This window comes from Carassius gibelio, chromosome B22, assembly GCF_023724105.1.
Source record: "Carassius gibelio isolate Cgi1373 ecotype wild population from Czech Republic chromosome B22, carGib1.2-hapl.c, whole genome shotgun sequence".
NCBI lineage: Eukaryota > Metazoa > Chordata > Actinopteri > Cypriniformes > Cyprinidae > Carassius > Carassius gibelio.
In genome coordinates, this window is record NC_068417.1 from 19,442,257 (window position 1) to 19,465,951 (window position 23,695).

Below are 23,695 nucleotides of genomic sequence, written 5' to 3' on the forward strand. Positions count from 1 at the left end.
GTCTGCTGACTGATATAAATGTTAAAGCAAACAGTTGGGAGGAATGTTAAGACCTGGGTGGTAACGTTATTCCAAAAGCAGGTCATGTGCATAACAAACGTTTGTCAAATGCAGAATTCATTAATTGTCCAGAAGTAATGAAAACATAAAAATAAAATGGACTTCGTGTTACTCTAGATTTGATACTTTTACTTTTAGAAAGATGAACTTCTCCATCTTTTACAGTGGGAGGCGGTAGAGCACCTAAAGCTGGTTTGCCAACTGCCAATAAACAGAAGACAAAAAGAGGAATCACCACTACTGCCCTCAGTCTGAGGTAAGTTGAGTTCAATCAATGTTTCATATTGTATTTATAGAATCCAAAAACTACTATTTAGGTAACATTGTCATTTCTCTACTGTTATTCCTTCAAGTAAACCACCTTTTGCGTCTTTCCTGGCATCTGCTCACTGAAACAACAGTGTGGGGATCTAATGTTAAATTCACTAATGAGCGTCCGCTGAGTTTTTGTGCTGGTATGAATTATAGTTTCGGTGTTTGGAATGATAATGTGGCTGTCAAGCCTGGATTTGGGAATTTCATATTTTATTATTTTGCTTTTGACATGTAATCAGTTTTAGTTACTTTGCATTTATTCATTTAAAATATGTATTGAAGGTTTAGAGCTAAAATACTTCATATCGAGTCTGCAAATAATGCAAAAAAGTTTTAAATACATCACAAGCTGGAAACATTAAAATAATGTCCTATCAATTATTTTTAGTGTGTGAACTACTTATAAATGTTATTAGAAAAGCAAGCTATATTCATAATGATATATTACCTATAAACAGTAGATGTTTAGCCTTAATATTGTACTGTCCTATTTATACAGCTACTGTAATGATTTGTATTTGTTTTGATGTTTTATTGACGTCTTACTCATCTCAGTTTGTGAGGAATAATGGTTTAATGGTATAATAATACACATTTTAAACACTTTTGGCATATATTTCCTGTCTCAAATAATCTGTTTCTACCACAAACACTTAAAGGGATATTTCACCTAAAAAAATGACCTTATGCCTTTTTATCTTTAATTTTAGATCTGATGGAGGAGAAAGAGGAGAGCAAATAATCATCATCATGTCAAAACTGGAGAAATCTTTCAGTTGCTCACCGAAAAGAAGAGCCAAGGAATCATTCCCCTGCCCTCAGTGTGGAAAGAGTTTCACAACCAAAAAAAGTCTTCAACCTCACATGAAAATCCACACTGGAGAGACATCGCACACGTGTGATCAGTGCGGGAACAGTTTTGCACGAGCACACACTCTTAAATTACATCTTCATTCTCATTCTGGAGAAAGACAGTTTAACTCTGATCAATGCAGCAAAAAAACTGGGAAGAGGTGCCTGAAAGCTCCTACAAAGAAGAAGCTTCACGTGTGCTCTCTGTGTGGAAAGAGTTTCACTCGGCTGGATAATCTAAAATTTCACTGGAAAAGACACAACGGTGTGAAGGATCACGTTTGCTTAGATTGTGGCAGGAGCTTTACTAGATCCGATGCATTGAAAGGGCACCAGAGAGTTCACACTGGAGAAAAACCTTACAAGTGTTCACACTGTGACAAGAGATTCAGTCAGACTGGGACTCTGAAAATACACGTGAGGACCCACACTGGAGAGAAGCCTTACAAATGTGATCAATGCGGTAAATGGAAGCTTAAATGATCACCAGAAAATCCACACTGGAGAGAAACCGCACATGTGTGAACAGTGTGGGAAGAGTTTTGGCCAAACAAAGACCCTTAAATTACATCTGCGTTCCCATTCTGGAGAAAAACCATTTAACTGTGATCAGTGCGGCAAAAAATTTCTGAGGCGACAGAACCTGAAGAGGCACCTGAATGTTCATACAAAGCAGAAAACGTACATTTGTTTGTGTGGAAAGAGTTTTTCACGAATGGATTATTTAAAACTACACCAGAGAAGTCACAGCGGTGTAAAGGATCATATGTGCTTTGATTGTGGAAATACTTATACAACAGCAGCTGTATTGAATCGGCACCAGAGAATCCACACTGGAGAAAAACCTTACAGCTGTTCACACTGTGACAAAACATTCAGACATTCTGGAAATCTGAAGAATCATGAGAGGACCCACACTGGAGAGAAGCCGCACACGTGTGATCAGTGCGGCAAGAGTTTTGCACTAAAAGGAGCCCTTAAGTCACACATGAAAATCCACACTGGAGAGAAACCGCACACATGTGATCAGTGCGGGAAGAGTTTCAGACATACATACACTCTTAAAATACATCTGCGTTCTCACTCTGGAGAAAGGCCGTACAACTGTGATCAATGTGGTAAAAGATTTCCTAGGGCCGAACACCTGAAGGTCCACCTGAAAGTCCATACAAAGGAGAAGCCTTACACGTGTTCTTCATGTGGAAAGAGTTTTAGTCAGCTGGGTAATTTAAGAATTCACCAGAAAAGACACAGTGGCGTGAAGGATCACATGTGCTTTGAATGTGGGAAGACTTTTACCGCCGCTGCGACATTGAAAAAGCACCAGAGGTTTCATACTGGAGAAAAAACACATGAGAAGGTCCAAAGTGGAGAGAAGCCTTTTACATGTGATCAGTGTGGGAACAGTTTCACTCAGTTAGGATCACTACACCGTCATACTAAAAACAGCTGTCCGAAATTAAAATCGTTCAAGCACATTTAAAGTGTGTTGCTGCGTCCTCACCAAATGTGACCCAATAACGCATTGAGTAGGAGTGTGCCGGTTTCAGAATTGGTGATGACGGTTATGACGTGAGTCAAATGTGACGGTTCATAACATAACCGTCGGGGGGGGGTTAACTTCGTGTCAGCGCGCGCTCTGATCGGTAAAGGGGCAGAGATTTCAGACCTCCATTTATTAAGGAGATCGGTCACAAAACTCATCATCCGAGCCAACGTTTTTTGAGCAAATTTCAAAGCTGCACCCGCCCGCCATCCGCTGATTGTTTTGCTGATTGTTTTGCTGATTGTTTTGCGGTCTATGGCCATGCAATGCTTTGCTGCTTTGCTGATGCGAGTCGCAAAAAAAATGCCATTGTCTGTTCTAGAAAGGATGCAGCAAAGATATTTAATGCTAATGTATGAGGCATAGGCCTACGCTGAGTTTCATTTGCGATGAGATGCGCTCTAGTGCAGTGCAAGTGAACGCGGCGCGCTGGTGCTTCCATGTCGGTTATCATTGTCTGCTATATTTGCTTTTTATTTATTAAAATACACGCAATTGGTTGATGAAACATTTATTAAAATTAAGACAAAATTTGTACAAAACGAAATTCGTTTTTAAGAAAGGTTTTCTACAAAGCAAAATTTTATGAAGTGGTAAATATCATGTCTGACGATTTACAAAACTTCATTAAGTGGTAAAAACCATGTCTCCCGATATATTGCGCATCTTTTGATCCTATCTAAAAAATGTTTGTAAAAAATATTTTAATGACACGGTTTTGGCGGTTATAGAGTTCTAATGACGGTGTTCAACTATAACCGCCGGTCTCACGGTTATATATGAACCGTCACACCCCTAGCATTGAGTAATAAAAGCTCTTTTCATATAAATCTTTATTAACCAGCCTCATTAAATCATCATTATTAAGTTGTTATAGTAAATTATAAGTTGTTACAGTGAAGTACATCTTTAAGACAAACTTAAAGTAATATTTGTACAGAAAAACTGACATAAATCTAAGGGTGCTTTCACACTTGGTTCACTTGCCTGGTCCGAACCAGAGTTCAGTTGCTCCCCCCTCCCCCTGCCCCCTCTGGACTGTGTTCATATTATAATATTTGAGTCCGAACCGCGGCTCGCTTGCGTCATCAAGCTGTTTACCCCGTTGCTTGATAACGTCAGCGCAGGAGAAGGCGGCAAATGCATAACATTACTCTGTGCACTGTATTACGTTTTTGAACTGTTCGTTTTGTTGATAAAGCTTCGGTACATGAGGCACTTGCGTCTGTCTTACGAATTAACTGAAAATGCTCTAAAGAATGTTGAAGGCGAACATAAATGAGATGTACAGCTCTCTGCTTGCAGCACGTCAGTCATGCTCATCAGGAAAGTGAGTGAAACACACACACAAACACACGTTCATCAAATAATTTGTCATTAAAAGCGGTTCACTTCCGCGATTTGGTACGATTGCGTTCACATGAGCAGCGAACCATACCAGAGTTAACATGAAGTGTACCCCAGACCACCGTTTTTAAGCGGACTCGGGTACGGTTCGCTGGTGCGCATCTGAGTATGGAAGACAGTGTTCACATCATCCAAACGAACCGAATTCTGACGTCAATCGACCCCGGGTGCGCACCAAAGTGCTAGTGTGAAAGCACCCTAATATGTGCACATATGCACATCTTCCCCTGACTGAGATTTATAAAGGGATTTTTGCCCAGGTTCTGGCATACACATGATTTTATGAATCTGAAAACTTTTGTGCGTACGCAAAATCTAGCTTTTGTGCATATGTACACTTTTAGGATGACATATACGAAGAGTTTTGTAAATGAGACCCCAGGGGCATGACAACTGTATGACAGAACAGTGTAATAATCAGTCATCCATGAAAATAAGAGCAGCTTTCTTTCGGAAGAGGAAATAACCTAAACAACTTTTTTTTCAACTTATAATTTATTTATTTGTTTGCTTATTTATTTTTGACTGTAAAATTCTAAAACAATACGCTATCTTTATATAGTGCAAGGTCTTTTTTTCAGAAAAACTTGAAAAAAATGAGCTGAGATACAGTTTAAAGATTAATTTTTCCATCCCATAATTTAGTCCTGTGATTAATGGTCAAAACTCAGGTGCTTATTCAGATTTTTTATTGCTTTTAATGTCCTTGATTAGCTGGTTCATATATTTTTAATTAGGCCTGGAGATAAACTCACAGCTGGAAAGATACAGTAGGACACTCCTGCCATAATGTCTCCATTTGTAAATAATTGTTAAAACTATTTATACTGCAACGTAAATAGAACATTTAAGAAAAATATATTAAAGAGAATGTAACAATACCTGATAGTTAGAATATTTTTGTTGAAAAATGAAAAAAATAAATGTGTTTAACATAAAAAAGTAATTTTTGATAGACGGATACACAAATAAAACATACATGCTTAAATTTGTGCATGAATCATTCTGTTAATTGTTGCCAAAGTTTACAAACATAAAAGCAGATGACGTGGAATCTCTTTTACAAGATACTGGACTTTGTGTTGGAATTGTATCATGTGACAAGCAACAAGCAAAGGTCAGAAAAAAAGAAGGAAGAAAGCATTGGAAAAGCATTGAAAGTTTCTTAACTACATCTAAAAATCTCTTCTAATGCACTAGCTTGCAAGTAAGTCTTAATGCTTCACTTATTACTCATGAAATAAAGTAGGGATACCATATATGTAAGTGATTTACATTATGTAAATTTGAAGTTATGGAAAGTCCGTTCGTAAGATTTAATTCTACCACTAACAGAGAAAGAAGCCACCAGAATTGTCACAGATGTTAATACATGACGTTAATTTAAAAGGGCTGATGAAAATTAATAATAATTATCTGAAGGATTTTTTTCCTTCTTCTCATTTACATCCTTTGTTTTAGGCTGTTGTTTTGTAATAGTGTGAGTTTCTGACCATTTGGGTTAAAAATAATATTTTGTTTAGCATGTAGCAATAATGATACAATATTACAGTATATGACAATAATGAAAGTTACATTTACTCAACCAGTTATTTTAGGAGCATTTCAAAATAATGGAATATATTGTGAACTTAAAGTTCAGCTTCCTCCCTTAGAGTTTATTGTCTGTTTGCTAATTAACTATATTTATAGAAACTTTAAATGTTATGATCTCATGAAATGATCTGAAACAATTAATTGCAATGTTATTTATCTCAGTAACAAAGTCACCTCCAAGACATACTGAAGAGTGGCTGATTGCTTTCACAAACCGGTTCTAGGCTGTTTTCAGTGGTGACTTTGCTGCAGTATGTCAGAGGAACAAGGAAAAGACTCTCCGTCTGAGACAAGTCTCTCAGAGAAACAGAAGTAATTCTTTTAAATTTCTCTTCTTTTTTTATGTGAAGAACAAAACCTTATCAACAAGGAATATTTTTCTCACTATTGTCCAATTAGAACTTAGATTTAAAAATCCTAATGTTTTTAGAATCCTGATCTTATTGTTCCCATTTATAATAAGGATTATTATTATTATTATTATTATTCTTAGGACCCGAGCATTGAAGTGCAAGGACCCTATTTGAATTGCTGTTTTGTTCTTCTTCTTCTTCTTCTTCTTCTTCTTTCTCCAAAGTGAATCACATTTTTGAGGACCTAAACATGCTTTTTTTTTTTTTTTACATGCTAAACTTTGCACATGTGTCAGAGGTGGTAAAAATGTATGCCTGATACGGGTTTCAGAACTACTAGGTATATGGCAAAATAGCTTGATATCACCACCTGTAAAAAAATTACGAGGAGCCCGTCCCACTATGTTTCACATGTACTGAATTTCATTTACATATAACCTACATAAAAGTTTCTTTGGGCGAATGAAATAGGAAACAATTTTGGTGCAGTTTTTGCCATTTTTTAGACTTTGAACTTTTTCGTCCTGCAGTTTTTATCAGATAATCTTCATTTTTGGTGAGTGTAATCTTAAATACTTTGTGATGCTAAATTGCAAAGATCTTGGAGTTTTTGTTGTAGGGCATGTCCCTGGCAGCCTGACAAATTTAGATGTTTTGCCATGAAAGAGGAAGTTGCTGTAACTCCGGCAAACAATATCCGAAACTGCCCCAAACGAATATGTTTTATAACGCATAATGCATTTTAAATGGTTATTCACAGTTTATAAGGTAATGTCAGCTTTTTTTGTAGATTCTTCCTTTTTTAACAAAAGCATAAAAACAACAAGAAAAAATATGAATTGAATCACATAAACAGGAAGTGTCTAATAACTTTTGAATACATCATCTGCAAAATATCAGCAGTTTATGGAAGTTTAAAAATGCTTTGAAACTTGTGTAGATATCGACGCAGTAGTAAAGTGTTTTCTCTCTCGGTTCTTTGTATCATTAGTGTAAGATCAGGTTCGCATGTGTCCAGCTCTGTGTCTGTGAAGAGTGACCAGTCTAAAGATGGTGGACCGAACTTCAATGAGGATACGCCATCATTTATCTTAAGGTAAGCTACGTGTTTCTTAGAATTGCTCACATTTTCTCACTATTTTCCAATTAGAACTCCATTTTTTCTTCTTGTTTTCTTTTTTTACACAGTTATAAGTTAAAAAATAATAACTTTACTCTGAACAAACAAAGTACACATTTTAAATTGGGCTTTATGGTAATGTCACAGTTAATATCTAACTACAGTAATGTGCTGGGGCTTTGAAGATGAAGAATTTTGTTTTTCTCTCTCTGTTCTTTGTGTCACTAGTGTAAGTTCAGGCCCACATGTGTCCAGCTCTGTGTCTGTGAAGAGTGACCAGTCTAAAGATGGTGGACCGAACTTCAGGGAGGAAACTCTATCATTTACCAACAGGTATGCAATGTGTTTCTTAAAATTTCTCACAAACGGACTGTGTCGGAAAGTATGTAAATCAATATTTATATATATGGGTAGTTGACAAATGGCCAAGAAAATGTACTTTTTTGGAAAACATAACTTTTTAAGAAAAGAAATGCATATATTTGTGGAGTATGAAAACTGCAGTTTCAGAAAATAGTAGAGGTCTCTTATTTTGTCAATGACTTCACATATTTTTTTCAAGTTTTCACTCCGCAGTACTGTAAATGTGTGCTATGGTGTGACATTTAAAAAGTACTAAGAAATTATATTAAATAACCAAAATACTTGAGACAGAATTGTTCACATTATTAAAACATTATTCTCTTAAAGTGATATTTATTTTACATGAAAGTACTAATTAGAATCATTTTCACCATGAATAGATGAAGTCGATAAACTTTTCCCTACGAATGTCAATAAAACTTTTTCACCAACCTTACAAAACTGTTTGAAATTGTACCTAAAAGGAGATATTATTGTGTCTTCCCTAATGCCAAACTTGACTCTTTTTTTAAAGATATTTTAAAATAAGTATATTTTTCTGTTGTTTTATGTTTGTCACACCATATGACAAAACGTCAGACCAAAGGACAAAGATAGTCATTGAAGTGACAGTGACATACAGTCAAGTATGGTGACCCATACTCAGAATCCGTGCTCTGCATTTAACCCATCCAATGCATACACACAGCAGTGAACACACACACCGTGAACATACAACCAGAGCAGTGGGCATCATTTATGCTGCGGTGCCCGGGGAGCATTTTTGGGGTTCAGTACCTTGCTCAAGGGAACCTAAGTCATGGTATTGCCATGAAAATAAAATCCCTAAAAACATTGCATAACATTCATAACACCATTCCATCTAAAACATATTATTTTTGTTTTGTTAATAAGTCTCTTCCTTCCTAGTGCTTTAATGTTGAATGTATCCAATTCCTCGAGAACCTTCGTTTCATGATATCTGTTTGAAATAATGATAGAATAAAAATGAATGGATCAACAGAGAAATTAATGTAATGTGTACTTAATTTTGAACTCATGATCTACTGTGTTTTCCCTACAAATGTAACCACTTGTCAATTTCGTATAAAACACAATATAGATTATTATTCTGTAATAACAAGCTTATTATGTAACTATTGTTGAACCTGAACCTTACACAGGTCTATTCTGCTACTGAATAATAAGCAGTAATCCAGTCAAGCTACGCAATGTCGCGTTCATTATTCCAGATGAATCGCCTTCGATAATAAACGCGATAGTGCTTGTCAGTGATCTACGGCTCTGTCTATGAAGTGCTGCTTCATCTGAAAGCAGGTGATGGTGATTTAGCGCTAATCATATATATATATATATATTTCTCTCTCTCTCTCTCTCTCTATATATATATATATATATATATATATACACACACACACACACACACACACACAGGTGCATCTAAAAAAATAGAATATCATGAAAAAATTTAATTGTTTTGTAATTTATTTCAAAAAGTGAAAACTAATTTATTGATGATTAGAGCTTACAGCTTATGGAAATAGAAATTCAGGGTAACACTTTGTAATAACGTTCTGTTATAAGTTATTTATAAATATTATTATTAGTTAACTAATCATTTACAAAACATGATTATACTTTCATAAATGATTAATAAGTTAACATTTTAGTAATGTTTTATTAATTCAGTTAGAAGTCACTTATAAGTTATTAGTTAATGATGAACGAATCATTCACAAAACATGACTATATGTTCATAAATGATTAATGAGTGGTATGCTAACGATTTACAAATGTGTTGTGAGTTGTCTTAAAGTTGAAATCATGAAATAAATCAAACTGATCATTAGTATATGGTTTATAAGTTATTAGTTTATAACATTATCACTTATAAATAACTGAAGTATTTATGTCAAAATCATTTTGCATAATTATCTCAAACAATTGTTAATCATGAACAAATGATGAACAAACCATTAGTAAATGATCAGTATATGATTTATTGGCGAATTTGTTAGCTGGTCTGTGTTCAAAAACACAAACATGCAGGTATGCTAAAGCACTATTTTTAAGAAGAGTAACAGATTTGTTTTGAAGTGGATAAACATTTATAAATGCCTTAGTCAGGTGATTCTAGTGGCTTGTGTTAAATCCTTTCACTCATCAGCACAGACTTGTGTTCTGTGTGGAGTGTGTGGGATCTAGTGATGAAGTGAACCTATCAACCGCTTTGACCTTCCACTGAAGCTCACATCAGGTTCACAGAGTTAAAGACTCCATAGCCCCTTTCACACTGCACGTCGGACCTGGCAAATAGCCGGAACATTGCCGGGTCACCCTCTGTGTGAAAGCAAACACGTCGTGGGATTGATTCCAGCATTGAACCCGGGTCGGGGACCTAGTAACATTGCCGGGTTCAAAACATTGTTTTGAAGGAAGATCAACGTTCGCGACCAAAAAATATGTTCAAACTGTAATGAAGCAGAGATCAGTCAGTTCCTCACTTTCCGCGCTGATGCGAGATCGTTTGCTAGCTTCAGTGAAAATGTGCCTAACGTTTTCGACTCGTACATTACACATCACGCCCTGATGTCACGTGTTGTTACGGGACCTTTACGGGTTGTGTGTGAAAGCATGCAGATATTCCAGTTAATCACTGGCAGTGAAACATACGTATATATAAATTAGACATTTAACTATACTCACACAAATAATATATAAAAGTGCAATCAATGCAAAAACCTGAAAGAAGTATCAGATACAATCACTGTATTTATTATGTAATTATTATTAAATTACGTAACATTTGAATTATCAATTTCATTATATTTATGTAATTCTTGTAAAATAGCACAATTGCTGTACAGCAGGTTAAAATACCTGTTGCCAACTCAGAATTTACTATTATACAAAAAGCCCTTTGCTGTTTGCTTATAGGACACCTTATAGAAACCTGCTCTTTTTTTTTTTTTTTTTTACTAGTGATAGTATAAGTCTCAGTTGTCCCCAGAATATGTCTGTAAAGTTTCAGCTCAAAATACCCCACAGATAATTTATTATAACATGCTTATTATAACATGATAAATGCCCATTTCTGGGTGGAAGCAAAAACGTTGTCCGCTGCTCCCTGCCCCCCTTTCCAGAAGAGGACTGTGCACAACTCAGATACTTTGGAAACACCAAAACAGGAGAAACAGTATCATGCTATTTCCACAGAACACGTTTGCATTTAATTGCACAGCTTTTCCATAATAATATAATAATGGATAAATTATTATAATATTATAATTAAAATATATATATATTTTTTTTTATTAACCTTTTTTTTAAGTTACACTTTAGTGCTGTGGTTTAAGAATGCTTTTGCACATTTCTGTAAAAGACACACAAAGTGAGTTCAATGGTTAAACCTGCTAATCTAGGGACATATTAAGGACACATTCCTGTAAAAAAAATTATAACAATAATAATTAAAAAAAAAAACACGTAAAAGGGAATTATTAAAATTGTTTAAATTTATGTCTGTACCACTGAACAAAACGTTACAAGAGATTTCTAATATTTTGCCTGGAAATGCAGTGTTTTGTTTCTTTAGTTTTGTTATTTTATCTCATTAGTTTTGCTTTGTTTTGTTAACAGCTTCCAGTATGAGACATTAGACTCAGGAATCCAGACTCACATAAACCCAAATAATGTAAATGAAAAACACTTCCAGGTGATCTTCCAGGTAGGCAAAACACATTTTCATAAATGTTTAATATTCTAATTTTTTATATATATATATATATATATATATATATATATATATATATATATATATATATATATATATAAAGTATTCATGTAAGAGGTCGGTGCATTTTGCTGTTCTGCATCTCTCTTTTTCTTGTTTTGAAGGAGCTTGAGAGCAAAATAATCTTATTTCTGAAAAATGAACTGGCAAAATTTAAGAAAATATTACAAAAAGAAGACACAGAAAAATCTGTGAAGGACTTTAATGAGAATAAATGCAGTATCAAAGAAGCAGCTCTCAATCTTACACTATACTTCTTGAGAGAGATAAATCAAGCTGAATCTGCCGATACTTTAGAAGGTAAGAGACTCATAACTTTTTGCCAGATTGTCACAGGAGAGAAAGGTAGGACAAAATGTCTCTATTTTTTTATCTGTTTAGATGAACTTTTCTACATTCATCAGCTAAAATCAAGCCTGAAGAGGAAGTATCAATGTGTGTTTGAAGGAAATACAAAGCATGGCGATTCTACACTTCTGAATAACATGTACACAGATCTCTATATCACTCAGGGTTGTAGTGAACAGGTTAATACTGAACATGAAGTAAGACAGATTGAAGTTGCTTCCAGACATCATGAAACACAAGAGATACAGGTTGAATGCAGAAATTTGTTTGAAGCACATGAACAAGAAAAGCAGATTAGAACTGTGTTGACAAAAGGAGTTGCAGGCATCGGGAAATCAGTATCTGTGCAAAAGTTTGTTCTGGATTGGGCTGAAGGAAAAGAAAATCAAGAAATCAGCTTCATATTTCCTCTTCCATTCAGAGAAATTAACCTAAATGCTGAAAAACAAAGTTTGATGAACCTTATAAGTCAGTTTTTTCCAGAGACAAATGGACTGAACCTTAAAAGAAGGAATAATTTCAAAGCTCTGTTCATTCTTGATGGATTGGACGAATTTCGTTTTCCTCTAAACTTTGATGGTAATGAAACATGGTCTGATGTGTCATCACCAGCATCTCTGGATGTTCTCCTGACAAACCTCATCAAGGGAAATCTGCTTCCTTCTGCTCTCATCTGGATCACCACCAGACCAGCAGCTGCCAGTAAGATTCCTCCTGACTGTATCGACCGGGTGACAGAGATACGAGGATTCAATGATGCACAAAAGGAAGAGTACTTTAAAAAAAGATTTACAAATGAGAATCAGGCCAAAGAAATCATTGATCATGTTAAAAAATCAAAGAGTCTTTTTATCATGTGCCACATCCCAGTCTTCTGCTGGATTTCAGCCACTGTTCTCCAGAATATCTTGAAGGACAAGGATATAAAAAATAATCAGGTTGATGATGCCTCCAAAACACTGCAGGAATCAAATACTGAAGACATTCCCAAGACTCTGACACAAATGTACACACACTTTCTCCGCTTTCAGATCCAGCAGAGCAGACGAAAATATGATGGAGATTACACACCAGATGTTTCCTGGGATAAAGATACCATAATATCACTGGGGAGACTGGCATTTCATCAGCTGGAAAGAAACAATGTGATCTTCTATGACACAGATTTGGAAGCCAGTGGTATTGACGTATATAAGGCATCAGTGTATTCAGGCATGTGCACCCAGATCTTTAAGCAGGAAACAGGGATCATTCTTGGTACCATGTACTGCTTTGTTCACTTGAGTATTCAAGAGTTTATTGCAGCCCTTTATGCACATCTATTTCTAGACATCAACAAGAAAAATGTGTTTGATCATGAATCTAAAAAACAACAAAACAAAAATGAAGCCATGATTGATTTGCTCAAGACTGCAGTGGACAAGGCACTCGAAAGTGAAACTGGACACCTGGATCTTTTCCTTCGATTCCTTCTCGGTCTGTCACTCAAGTCTAATCGGCCACTCTTACGAGGTTTGTTGACACAGAGAGATGAAAATGACCAGAGCAATGAAATAATTCAGTACATCAAGCAGAAATTTGAAGCTAATCTGTCTTCAGAGAGATCCATCAATCTGTTCTACTGTCTAAATGAACTGAACGACCAAACTCTGGTGAAAGAGATTCAGACCCACCTCAGTAAAGGAAGTCTCTCACCTGCTGAACTTTCTCCTGGTCAGTGGTCTGCTTTGGCCTTTGTTTTGTTGACATCAGAGGCAGAGATGGAGGAGTTTGAGCTTCAGAAATTCAAGAAATCAGATGAGTGTCTCATTAGATTATCAGCAGTCATCAGAACCTGCAAAAGAGCTCTGTAAGACATTTACAACTTATTCATTCAAGTGTATTTGTATAGCACTTTTTAAGATTCAAATCATTGCAAAGCAACTTTTAGGGTGACCACCTGCTAATAAGCCCAAGGGGGGACAAGGGGTATTTACAATGTGGGACACTGCCTTGCACGGTGGTGCCCCCACGCCATGGGCAGACTCATTGATAGTGGTTTACCCATTTCTATCACAAACCACCTTACATGGTATATTAAAAATGCCCTATTCCCCTAAACGTGTAACTTCTGATGTATGCTCATGACAGAATTGACAGATGCACTTCCACTTATGATTTACTCAAGCTATTTAATTTTATTTATTTTTTCATTACAATTCAGTAAATTATAACATACAATGATAGGATTAAAAATGAATTGTAAATGCTCAATACCACAGGAACAGTCTAAACTCACAACTCCAGAGGTTCACGAGGAGGAAGGATGGTGAACTCGCATGTTAGTAAAGGCAGACGCATGAAAAAAAAAAACAGTTTGAAACAGGACACACCTTCTCTTTTTTTAATTGATGATGGCGGTGCCTCAGAATCTCTTTCTCCATTTTTCGAATTGGAAAGCGTGCATCTAAAAGTTCCTTCCCAGTGTGTCTGGTATGCACCTGCATGCACTGTCATGACAACAACCTAGTCAGCAGTTCAACTGAGGGGTGGGTGTGGAAACAGTAGCGTGCTGAACTGTCAAGTAATGTTCGTTTGGCTTTCTGGGGCTCAAGGATATAGAGCAGTGGTCACCAACCTTTTCGAGCCTAAGATCACATCCAAAGTCCAAATGTAAACCAAGATCTACCACTTGCAAAACATTCTTTAAAAAGCCACAATGTAAGTTCTACTCTGACATTCTTGTTGCCTGTTAGTCACTAGCAAATTATTTAACTATACAAATAGTATATAACTATACAAACTATCAACTATAATTCCAAATTTTCAACAGTAATATAACATTAAGTATTTCCACAGGCTTATTACTCGTATATAAACACAATAATCAGTCAATTACAGGCCTAAGCCAATAATGTAGGCCTACTGTTTCACTTTAAGAGAATGCACTGATACAGTGGCCTACGTTCAGCTGGCTATGTCTGTTGTAGGATACTTACCAAAACAGGCATTTTGACAATCAGAATCTACGAGATTCTGTGTACTGTTTTTTGGTCCATTTCATCTGGTCTCGTTGAGATACATAGTTGAGTATCATTAGCATGACATTGGAAACAAATCCCATATTTTCAAATAATATTACCAAGGGGCAACATGTATATTGAAAATATCATAGGACCTAAGACAGAACCTTGTGGCATTCCATATTTTACTGGTGATGACTCCACATTTAAATAAACAAAGTGGTAGTGATCAGACAGTTAGGATCTAAACCATTTTAAAGCCTGCCCTTGAATACCTGTATAATTTTGTAATCGATCTATGAGTAGGTTGTGATCTATGGTGTCGAATGCAGCACTAAGATCAAGTAAAAATAGCAATTAGATGCAGTCTTGGTCTGATGCAAGAAGCAAGTCATTTGTAATTTTAAGAAGTGCAGTTTCTGTCCTATGGTGGGGCCTGAAACCCGACTGAACTACTTCATAGATATTGTTTTTGAAGGTAGGAGCACAATTGAGCAGACAACATTTTCAAAAATTTTAGACATAAAAGGAAGGTTTTAAAAGGGTTTGTAATTTGCCAGTTCACTAGGATCTAGTTGTGGTTTCTTTATAAGAGGCTTAAACGTGCAGTATGGAATTTTTGGCCACCAGGGGTCACTCAATCAAAATAATAACATAAGATGTACTTTGATGATGTCGGGAAAGAGTGTAAGGCTCATGGGAGTTGTTGTTCATTGGAACACGCGCTCTGTCGCTCCCTATCATTCCTCACTCATTCTAACTTAGTATTTTGACAATCACGTCTTTTCGAACGGAGAGATATAGACGGTTTCAACGGCAACAACATAAACAATTGTTACTGCACATGAGCGCTTTTGTGGACTTAACTTCCGGTAGACTTCCAAATAGAATCAATAACAACAGCCAAGTCCCTCTAGAGTAGATATTTTTTGATAACAAACTAAATGTTTGCTGCGTGGATCAGGCGGACTTAATGAAAATGCAAATTCATTATTTGCCAACAGGAGATGTTTTAAAGCATAGACATAAAGCGCGAGAAATAGAGGTTTCCCCAGTAACAGCTGTAAACGAAGCAGAGCTACGCTCACAAGCTGCTATCAGGCATATAACATGCAAGTCTTCCTTCAGAAATACAGCGATATAAAAACACCTGTGCCTCGCTTTGATATGTAAACATATAAATGTAAGTAATTATTATTATTAAACGTGCAGTACTTAACGTTACTCAATGAAGCCTTTTTGAAAAAAGATCAGTTTTAAAATTGTGGCGAGTCTCCAAAAATAAATAAATGTATGGGAAACACATCCCACAGCACAACCACCTAAGCCCAACTTCAGTCTACTCATCACCTTGCCTTTAACTGAGTTTGTAGAAGGCACTGCAGCCAGACCGATATAAACAACACAGACCGGAAGTTAACTTAGGTCCAGGCGCTGATGAAACCGTCTATATGAATTATGAGACCCCTATCAAATCATATCAAATTTTTCTTCTTCGTCTCGTCTTTGTTTCTGTTCACCTTTGTATTTGGCGGTTCCGCAGGAAGTTAGATAAACTAAGAGGGGTCAAAGTTTATATGACGCCATAGACGGGCGACAAAACGGAAATAAAGAAACGTGCCATGTCTTCTAATTAAACTATAATTTTCTCCGGATTTGAAAGTTCGTGGAAACTGTCGGGATGATATAAGTACACAACTTAAAAATATATATAACATAGATATAGTGATTTCTGCTATTTTTAAAGCAGAAAAATTACATATTGCGCCTTTAATATCGGCCAGCTGGAATGGTTTTGGGTCTTTACCTAAAGATAATGACAAGTTAATAATATCGAGAATCAGTTCTTCTGCTACAGGTAACAACTCTGTCAGTAATTTAGTGGGTACAGGATCTAATAAACTTCTAATAATAACACATTGTTTTCATATTCTTTGCTTTTATTGTATTAGATCACTAATAAAATGTTTTATTAGATAACAATGTATAAACCTTAAAAAATATATTTTTATCCAGCAAATCTTTCACTCATTAAAATAACAAAGGAAATCAGTTTGGAAATAAATTTGAAGAGCAGTCGTAATGTAATGTTAGGCTCACACACCTCATAGTATATTTACGGTTCACCTAAAAATAATTGATGAGAATATATTTGTATACATCTATTTGTATTTAGCAGATGCATTGTTTATATTCAGTTTGATTCTCTGATGTGGTTTATTTATCTTGTAGGTTAAATGATTGTAATTTAACAGACAAAAGCTGTTCAGCTTTGGCTACAGTTCTTGGATCAGATAACAATCTGAAAGAGATGAACATGAACAATAATTATCTGCAGGATTCAGGCGTGAAGCTGCTATGTACCGGACTACAGAATGTAAAGTGTAAATTGGAGATACTGAGGTAAGTTGCATGACCACAGACATAAAATTAATTCATCCCATTTTGAAGGTGTGATTTTGTTTTAGATGTTATTTACAACATGTATGAATTGGATTGTATTGTTTGAATGTAGATTAGATTAGATTCAACTTTATTGTCACTGCACATGTAGGTACAAGGCAACAATAATGCAGTTAGCATCTAACCAGAAGTGCAATAAGCAGTGAGTACAGAATAAAGGTCTATAATATGTACAATAACTATACAGGTAAGTATTATGGACATAATTTACAGATATTAAATACTATAAGCACGATATACAGATAGGTGTACTATGAACATACTATACAGATGGGCTATGTAAAGTGTATGTACACTATAGGCAGAACTATGAACATAATTTACAGTATTGCAATGGACAGTAAAGTGCATAGAAAATGTTACAATGTGCAAATGGATTATACAGTGTTCCTGGATGAACAGACAGTAGTGCAAGTAATAACAAGTTACTGTTTTTTGCTTGTTGTGAATAAATAAATAAATCAGTCACAGTGTTGAAGAGGGGGAGGAGTCTATGTGTGTGGTGTGGGGGGTGTTGAGGGGTGTCAGAGGGCAGAGTTCAGCAAGGAGACAGCTTTAGGGAAAAAGCTGTTCCTGAATCTTGTGGTCCTTGTTCGGAGGCTCCTGAAACGCCTCCCGGAGGGAAGAAGGTTAAACAGTCCGTGGTCAGGGTGAGAGGAGTCCTTCAGAATGCTGCGAGCTCGACGTAGACAGCGTTTCCTCTGGATGTCCTCAAGAGCAGGAAGTGGTGTCCCTGTGATGCGCTGGGCAGTTTTCACCACCCTCTGCAGTGCCTTGCGGTCAGCCACTGAGCAGCTCCCATACCAGACTGTGATGCAACTGGTCAGGATGCTCTCGATCGCACACCGGTAGAAGTTCACCAGGATGGATGAAGAGAGCTGGTTCTTCTTCAGTGTCCTGAGGAAGAAAAGGCGCTGGTGAGCCTTCTTGACCAGGCTGGAGGTGTTTGTGGCCCAGGACAGTTCCTCCGAGATGGTGGTTCCCAGGAACTTGAAGCTGGAGACACGTTCAACAGCCAGCCCGTTAATGTGGATGGGGTCATGCGTGTTTCCATTCTTCTTCCTGAAGTCCACAATGAGCTCCTTTGTCTTATTGGTGTTAAGGAGCAGGTTATTGTCAGCGCACCATGTGGCCAGGTGTTGTACCTCCTCCCTGTAGGCAGTCTCATCGTTGTCACTGATGAGGCCAATCACCGTGGTGTCATCTGCAAACTTAATGATGGAGTTGGATCCATGCACAGGCTTGCAGTCGTGGGTGTAAAGGGAGTAGAGGAATGGGCTCAGCACACAGCCCTGTGGTACGCCAGTGTTAAGTGTGATGGTGGTGGAGTGGTTGTGGCCTGACCGAACATGCTGAGGCCTGTTGGTCAGAAAGTCCATAATCCAGTTGCAGAGGGAGGTGTTGATGTCCAGGTCTCCAAGTTTTGTGGTCAGCTTGGAGGGAATGACGGTGTTAAATGCTGAACTGAAGTCAACAAACAACATCCTAACATACGTGTTGTTATTGTCCAGGTGTGTGAGTGCAGAGTGCAGCACTGTGCATACTGCATCCTCTGTGCTCCTATTTCTGCGGTAGGCAAATTGGTGTGGGTCCAGTGTGGGTGGGAGGCAGTCTTTGAGGTGTGATAGGACCAGTCGCTCGAAGCACTTCATAATGATGGGTGTGAGTGCTACGGGGCGATAGTCATTCAGGCACGTTGGGGAGGAGTGTTTCGGTACTGGCACAATGGATGTGGACTTAAAACATGTTGGCACAGTTGCTTGGGTGAGGGACAGGTTGAAAATGTCTGTGAAGACCCCTGCAAGCTGCTCTGCACATGCCCTAAGCACACGTCCAGGAATGCCATCCGGGCCAGCAGCCTTGCGTGCGTTGATCCGGCTCAGTGCAGTGTGGACATCTGAGGGGGTGAGTTTAAGGGGTTGGTGGTCTGCTGAGGGTGAGATTTTGGTGGCCATCTCCTTGCTGTCGCTGTTGAAGCGAGCATAAAAGTCATTTAGCTCGTTAAGGAAGGAGACGTCCGTGACTGTTTGTGTGGAGTTGCTTGACTTGTAGTCACTGATGATCTGGATGCCCTGCCACATGCGTCGGGGGTCAGAGTTGGAAAAGTGTTCCTCTACCTTCAGCTTGTAGCAGTACTTGGCCTTTTTGATGCCCCTTTTCAGGTTAGCCCTGGATTTACTGTAGGCCTGAGCGTCATCTGACCTGAAAGCGGTGTTGCGGGCTTTCAGCAGAAGTCGCACCTCCTTGTTCATCCATGGCTTCTGATTAGGGTATGTTGTTATCTGTTTTTCTGTTGTTACACTGTCAATGGTGGAGTTGATGTGATCCAGTACAGAGGAGGTGTAGATATCAATGTCCGTGTGAGAGCCACAGGCAGCCTGTGAAGCAAACATACTCCAGTCAGTGTGTTGAAACCTGTCTTGAAGTAAAAAGTCTGCTCCAGTTGGCCACACTTTGATGGTCCTCACTGATGGCTTCACACGGTTGATGAGGGGTGAATACTTAGGGGTGAGAAACAAAGAAAGGTGATCAGACTGTCCGAGGTGGGGGAGGGGGCTCGCGATGTAAGCTCCATTGATGTTTGTATAAACATGATCCAAAGTTTTGTCTCCTCTGGTGTGGCAGGAAACATGCTGGTGAAATTTGGGGAGTACTGTTTTTAATTTGCAGTGATTAAAATCACCCGCGACAATAAAAGCAGCCTCTGGGTGAGCAGTCTGTTGTTTACTAATGGCTGCATGAAGTTCGTTCAAAGCAAGCTTGGCATTAGCATCCGGTGCAATATAGACTGCGGTTATTATGGTGGAAGTGAACTCCCGTGGCAGATAAAAAGGTCTACATTTAACCATGAGAAACTCTAGGTTAGCTGAGCAGTGTCTCCCAACAATGACAGTGTTCGTACACCAAGCTTTGTTGACATAAATGCACAATCCACCACCTCTTGTCTTGCCGGAGTCATCTGCCGTTCTATCTGCCCGGAGCGTGTAGCGTCCTGCTAGCTCAATAGCATTGTTGGGTACGTCGCTGTGTAGCCATGTTTCCGTGAAAACCATGACATTGCAGTCCATAAGTCTCTTACTGTGGGTGATGCGGAGTCGTAACTCATCCATTTTGTTCACCAGTGACCGCACATTAGCGAGGAAAATGCTGGGTAAAGAGAGCCGGAGCGGTGTTAGCTTTAGCTTGGCTCTTAGACCTCCGCGCTTCCCCCGCCTTTGTTTACGATCTCGACGCCGCCTGCGAGCACTTCCGCCCGGCCGGGTAGAGTGCGAAGCCTCGGTTGTTCTAGCGATCTCAGGGATGAGTCGAAGATTGGTGATAAAACTGCTGGTAAAGTCCTCACCGATATCCAAAAGCTCCTGTCGGGTGTATGATGTTAAAGCAAAGCTGTTCAGTACGAACAGACCCGAGATGAGCAGGAATAATACTGCAAAATTGCAAAAACTGGAGAGACGCTGAGCCTCGCGATGTGTTCGCGCCGCCATCTTGGTCTTTAATGAATGTAGCTACATTTAAAGTCTGTGTACAGTCAATATTAAATGTTTATTCTGAGTTTATCACATCACAGAAAAATGTGCCAAATTTGAAAGCTAAAAAGAATTGCCAAATAAACAATATAAGAAAAAAAAAATCTGTATTCTCTGCTCTCAAACGCTGGGGGAATGCCCACTGGTGGGAAATCTGCTGTCTCACTCAATGGTCTTCCTCTACCAGCTTATTTAAAGAAGGAGACCAAGCAGTTTTGCATAGCAAGCTAGAAACCTGTAGGCTGTAGTAACTAATGGTAATGACTAACTCATGATTGAATGGGCAAACCACTGCACTGTAGTTATTAGGTGTTTTCAACCTGAAGCAGTGTTGTGAAGAACAATTAGTATATGAAAAAGTACCACAAGCATGATTCAAAAGTAAGGAGGTTTCTGCTCTCTACAGCTTTCACTGTATTTCGATGTCACACACTGATCGATCTGCGCACACAGTCAAATGCACGTCTTAGTGTTGGGAGACGGGCCGTGCTCAGTGGCTCATGATTTTAGCCTGAACATGAAAATGGTGAAAACTTTTAGTTCCTTAATTTCTTCTCACGCCAAAGGTGTAATTCACATTTACATTAACATTTTATCATTTAGAAGACGCTTTTATCCAAAGCGACTTACAAATGAGATTCACATTTATTCACATTTTGAGAGTTGAGTCATTCTCCCTCTGTGTAACCTACAGTATGTTTAGGCCAATCTAGCATTTAAATCACTTGAATATACATTGTTACATTCAAAATCTGATCCCTTAAAGTGCTAAAAACCCATTAACCCATGAATCATCATGTCTGTTTGCTGATTCCTAGTTTCTATGTGTGTGTTTAGTAACGTCATGATGACTGATTCGATGCAGTACATGCACTCTTGAATTTTGTTTGGTAACCAATAAGCTTATATATTTTAGATAGACTTCCCTGAAGGAATGCAGACTAATGTATGCATGCCAAACTGATGAAAATTAACACAATAATTGATTAAAAAGTAGGAATTGGTATACTTGGAGATTGCCACAGAAAAAGATATGGAAGTTATTACTTATTTTAAGATTATACAGGATTATAATTGCAGTGCTGCTTTCAACTTTGCAAATAGTCTCAAATAAACACTAGTTTTGTACCACTTTAAAGTAATTTTAGACCACTTGGTCCCTAACCTCCTTGCATAAATTCATTTGTGAAAGACATTTTACAATTCTGAGGTGGAGTCAGTTGTATGTTATGGACAGTTTAGTATAAAAATTACTTTTACAGCTGATTAACCGATTTTTCAGATGAATGTTATATTTTCATTTTTGTTCTAGACTTTCAGACTGCAGTATCACTGAAGAAGGTTACAAAGCTCTGGCTTCAGCTCTGAGATCAAACCCTTCACACCTGATAGAGCTGGATCTCGCAGGAAATGATCCTGGACCTTCAGGAGTGGAGAAGCTCACTGATGTTCTTCAGGATGGGCTCTGTAATTTAAAGGCTATCAGGTAATAAAAGCATTTAACAATTTCAAAATAAGCCACAGACATGAAATCAGCTGTATTAAAATAGTGAGAAGGTCATGTTATATTTGTTAATTAACCAGATGACAGTCTGGCCCAAGTATGTGATATTGGCCATGTACACACTGTAAGTTTCAGGAGTGACAATCAAATTTAAATGCAGGAGTGAGTCCTGTAAATTATTGTTCCATGTGTGTACGGAACAGCAGTCACTCCTGCATTTGTAAGTATAGCAACATTTTGTCATCTTGCAGATGTAAAAAATATTTATCTGTTTGGTATCTGACATTTTTTTTTATTTTCTGTAGATTTTAACTAAAATATTGCTGATAGATGCACTGCATTTTGATTCTGCTCCGGGAGGCTGCTTTAGAGAGTGCTTTTGCAGTGTTGCCATGTCTTCATATTTACAAGCGCTCAGAAATCCATGCACTTTATGGAGTTCATAAAATGGTTGGTCTGTTGCGGATGTGAGAAATGTGATTTGTTGTTAAATTTTTTGGTATTATAAAAAATAAAGCATTTGGGTGTTTAAGTGTTTTTTTATGGTTGTCCTTGTTTTTTTTTTTACTATGAAGATCTGGCAACACTGACACTACTACAGGGCTTGTGAGCGCAACTAGTCCGGTGTCAAAATGTGCTAAGGTTAAAACTTCTTTTACTGTTATTTTCTTGCATCTCACATACAGACGAAGACACATTTCTGATGCATGTAAAAAAGAAAAAAAAAAAAGGTCATTAACAACTAGATGTTCAGTTTAGTTCCATACACACTGCATAGAATGTCTGTAAATGCAGTTGTCACTACCTGTATTTTAGTGAATTATGTGTGCAGAACACAATTAAGGAGTAAAACGTGAAGTGACAACCGAATTTAGCTGCAGTGTGTATGTGGCCATATTCTTATATTTCCTTCATTTCAACGTATAGAACTGTTTTATAATAGTAAAGTTCTAGAATTTTGGATGTGTGATACTTCTTTAATGTCTTAAGAAGGTTAAATAATCAGGGCTTAAATTCTGGTGTGGGATTACAGGTATTGCACATAATTTTACTCATTCCCACAGGTTCCATGCTCATATGTCCATTTTTTTTACTTTTTTTTTTACTTTTTAAAAATTTATTTGTTTTAAATTTCTGCTGAATTAAATTAATTCAATTCAGAGTCTGAAATCTAAATTACTTGTGTAGTAAGCTACAGCACAACAAAGCTACCCCATACCACCATGTTGAGTTGTGTACTTTCAGATTTTTGCCATCTTCCTTACAATATAAGAATGAATCAACAATTTTAATGTTGCTTATGTCTGTCTGGTGTTTTTAATATGCTTAGGCAAGGCAAGTTTATTTATATAGCACATTTCATACACAATGGTAATTCAAAGTGCTTTACATAAAAGAAAGTAAAATAATCATGAAGAAAAATAATAACAAAAATAAAACAAGCAA

At 37.4% G+C, this 23,695-nt stretch overlaps 3 protein-coding genes across 3 annotated transcripts in view; all 3 read left to right on the forward strand.

The window, feature by feature from the left end:
* Nucleotides 1-228: 228 nt before the first annotated feature.
* LOC127988197 (gastrula zinc finger protein XlCGF57.1) lies at nucleotides 229-1,692 on the forward strand (the record flags this gene model as incomplete). Its single annotated transcript, XM_052590816.1, has 2 exons — nucleotides 229-316; nucleotides 1,086-1,692. A coding segment is annotated over exon 2 (567 nt), but the record flags the coding sequence as incomplete, so codon positions are not given.
* Nucleotide 1,693: 1 nt separating this feature from the next.
* Nucleotides 1,694-2,716, forward strand: LOC127988198 (gastrula zinc finger protein XlCGF8.2DB; the record flags this gene model as incomplete). The annotated part of the gene is made up of 1 exon (XM_052590817.1): nucleotides 1,694-2,716. A coding segment is annotated over one exon (1,017 nt), but the record flags the coding sequence as incomplete, so codon positions are not given.
* A 3,313-nt stretch (nucleotides 2,717-6,029) lies between these two features.
* LOC127988199 (NACHT, LRR and PYD domains-containing protein 12-like) overlaps nucleotides 6,030-23,695 on the forward strand; it is a 72,101-nt gene continuing 54,435 nt past the window's right edge. Inside the window, 7 exon segments of the mRNA XM_052590818.1 lie at nucleotides 6,030-6,088; nucleotides 7,121-7,225; nucleotides 7,478-7,582; nucleotides 11,252-11,339; nucleotides 11,510-11,705; nucleotides 11,787-13,602; nucleotides 16,988-17,158. Coding sequence (XP_052446778.1) covers nucleotides 6,030-6,088; nucleotides 7,121-7,225; nucleotides 7,478-7,582; nucleotides 11,252-11,339; nucleotides 11,510-11,705; nucleotides 11,787-13,602; nucleotides 16,988-17,158 — 2,540 coding nt within the window.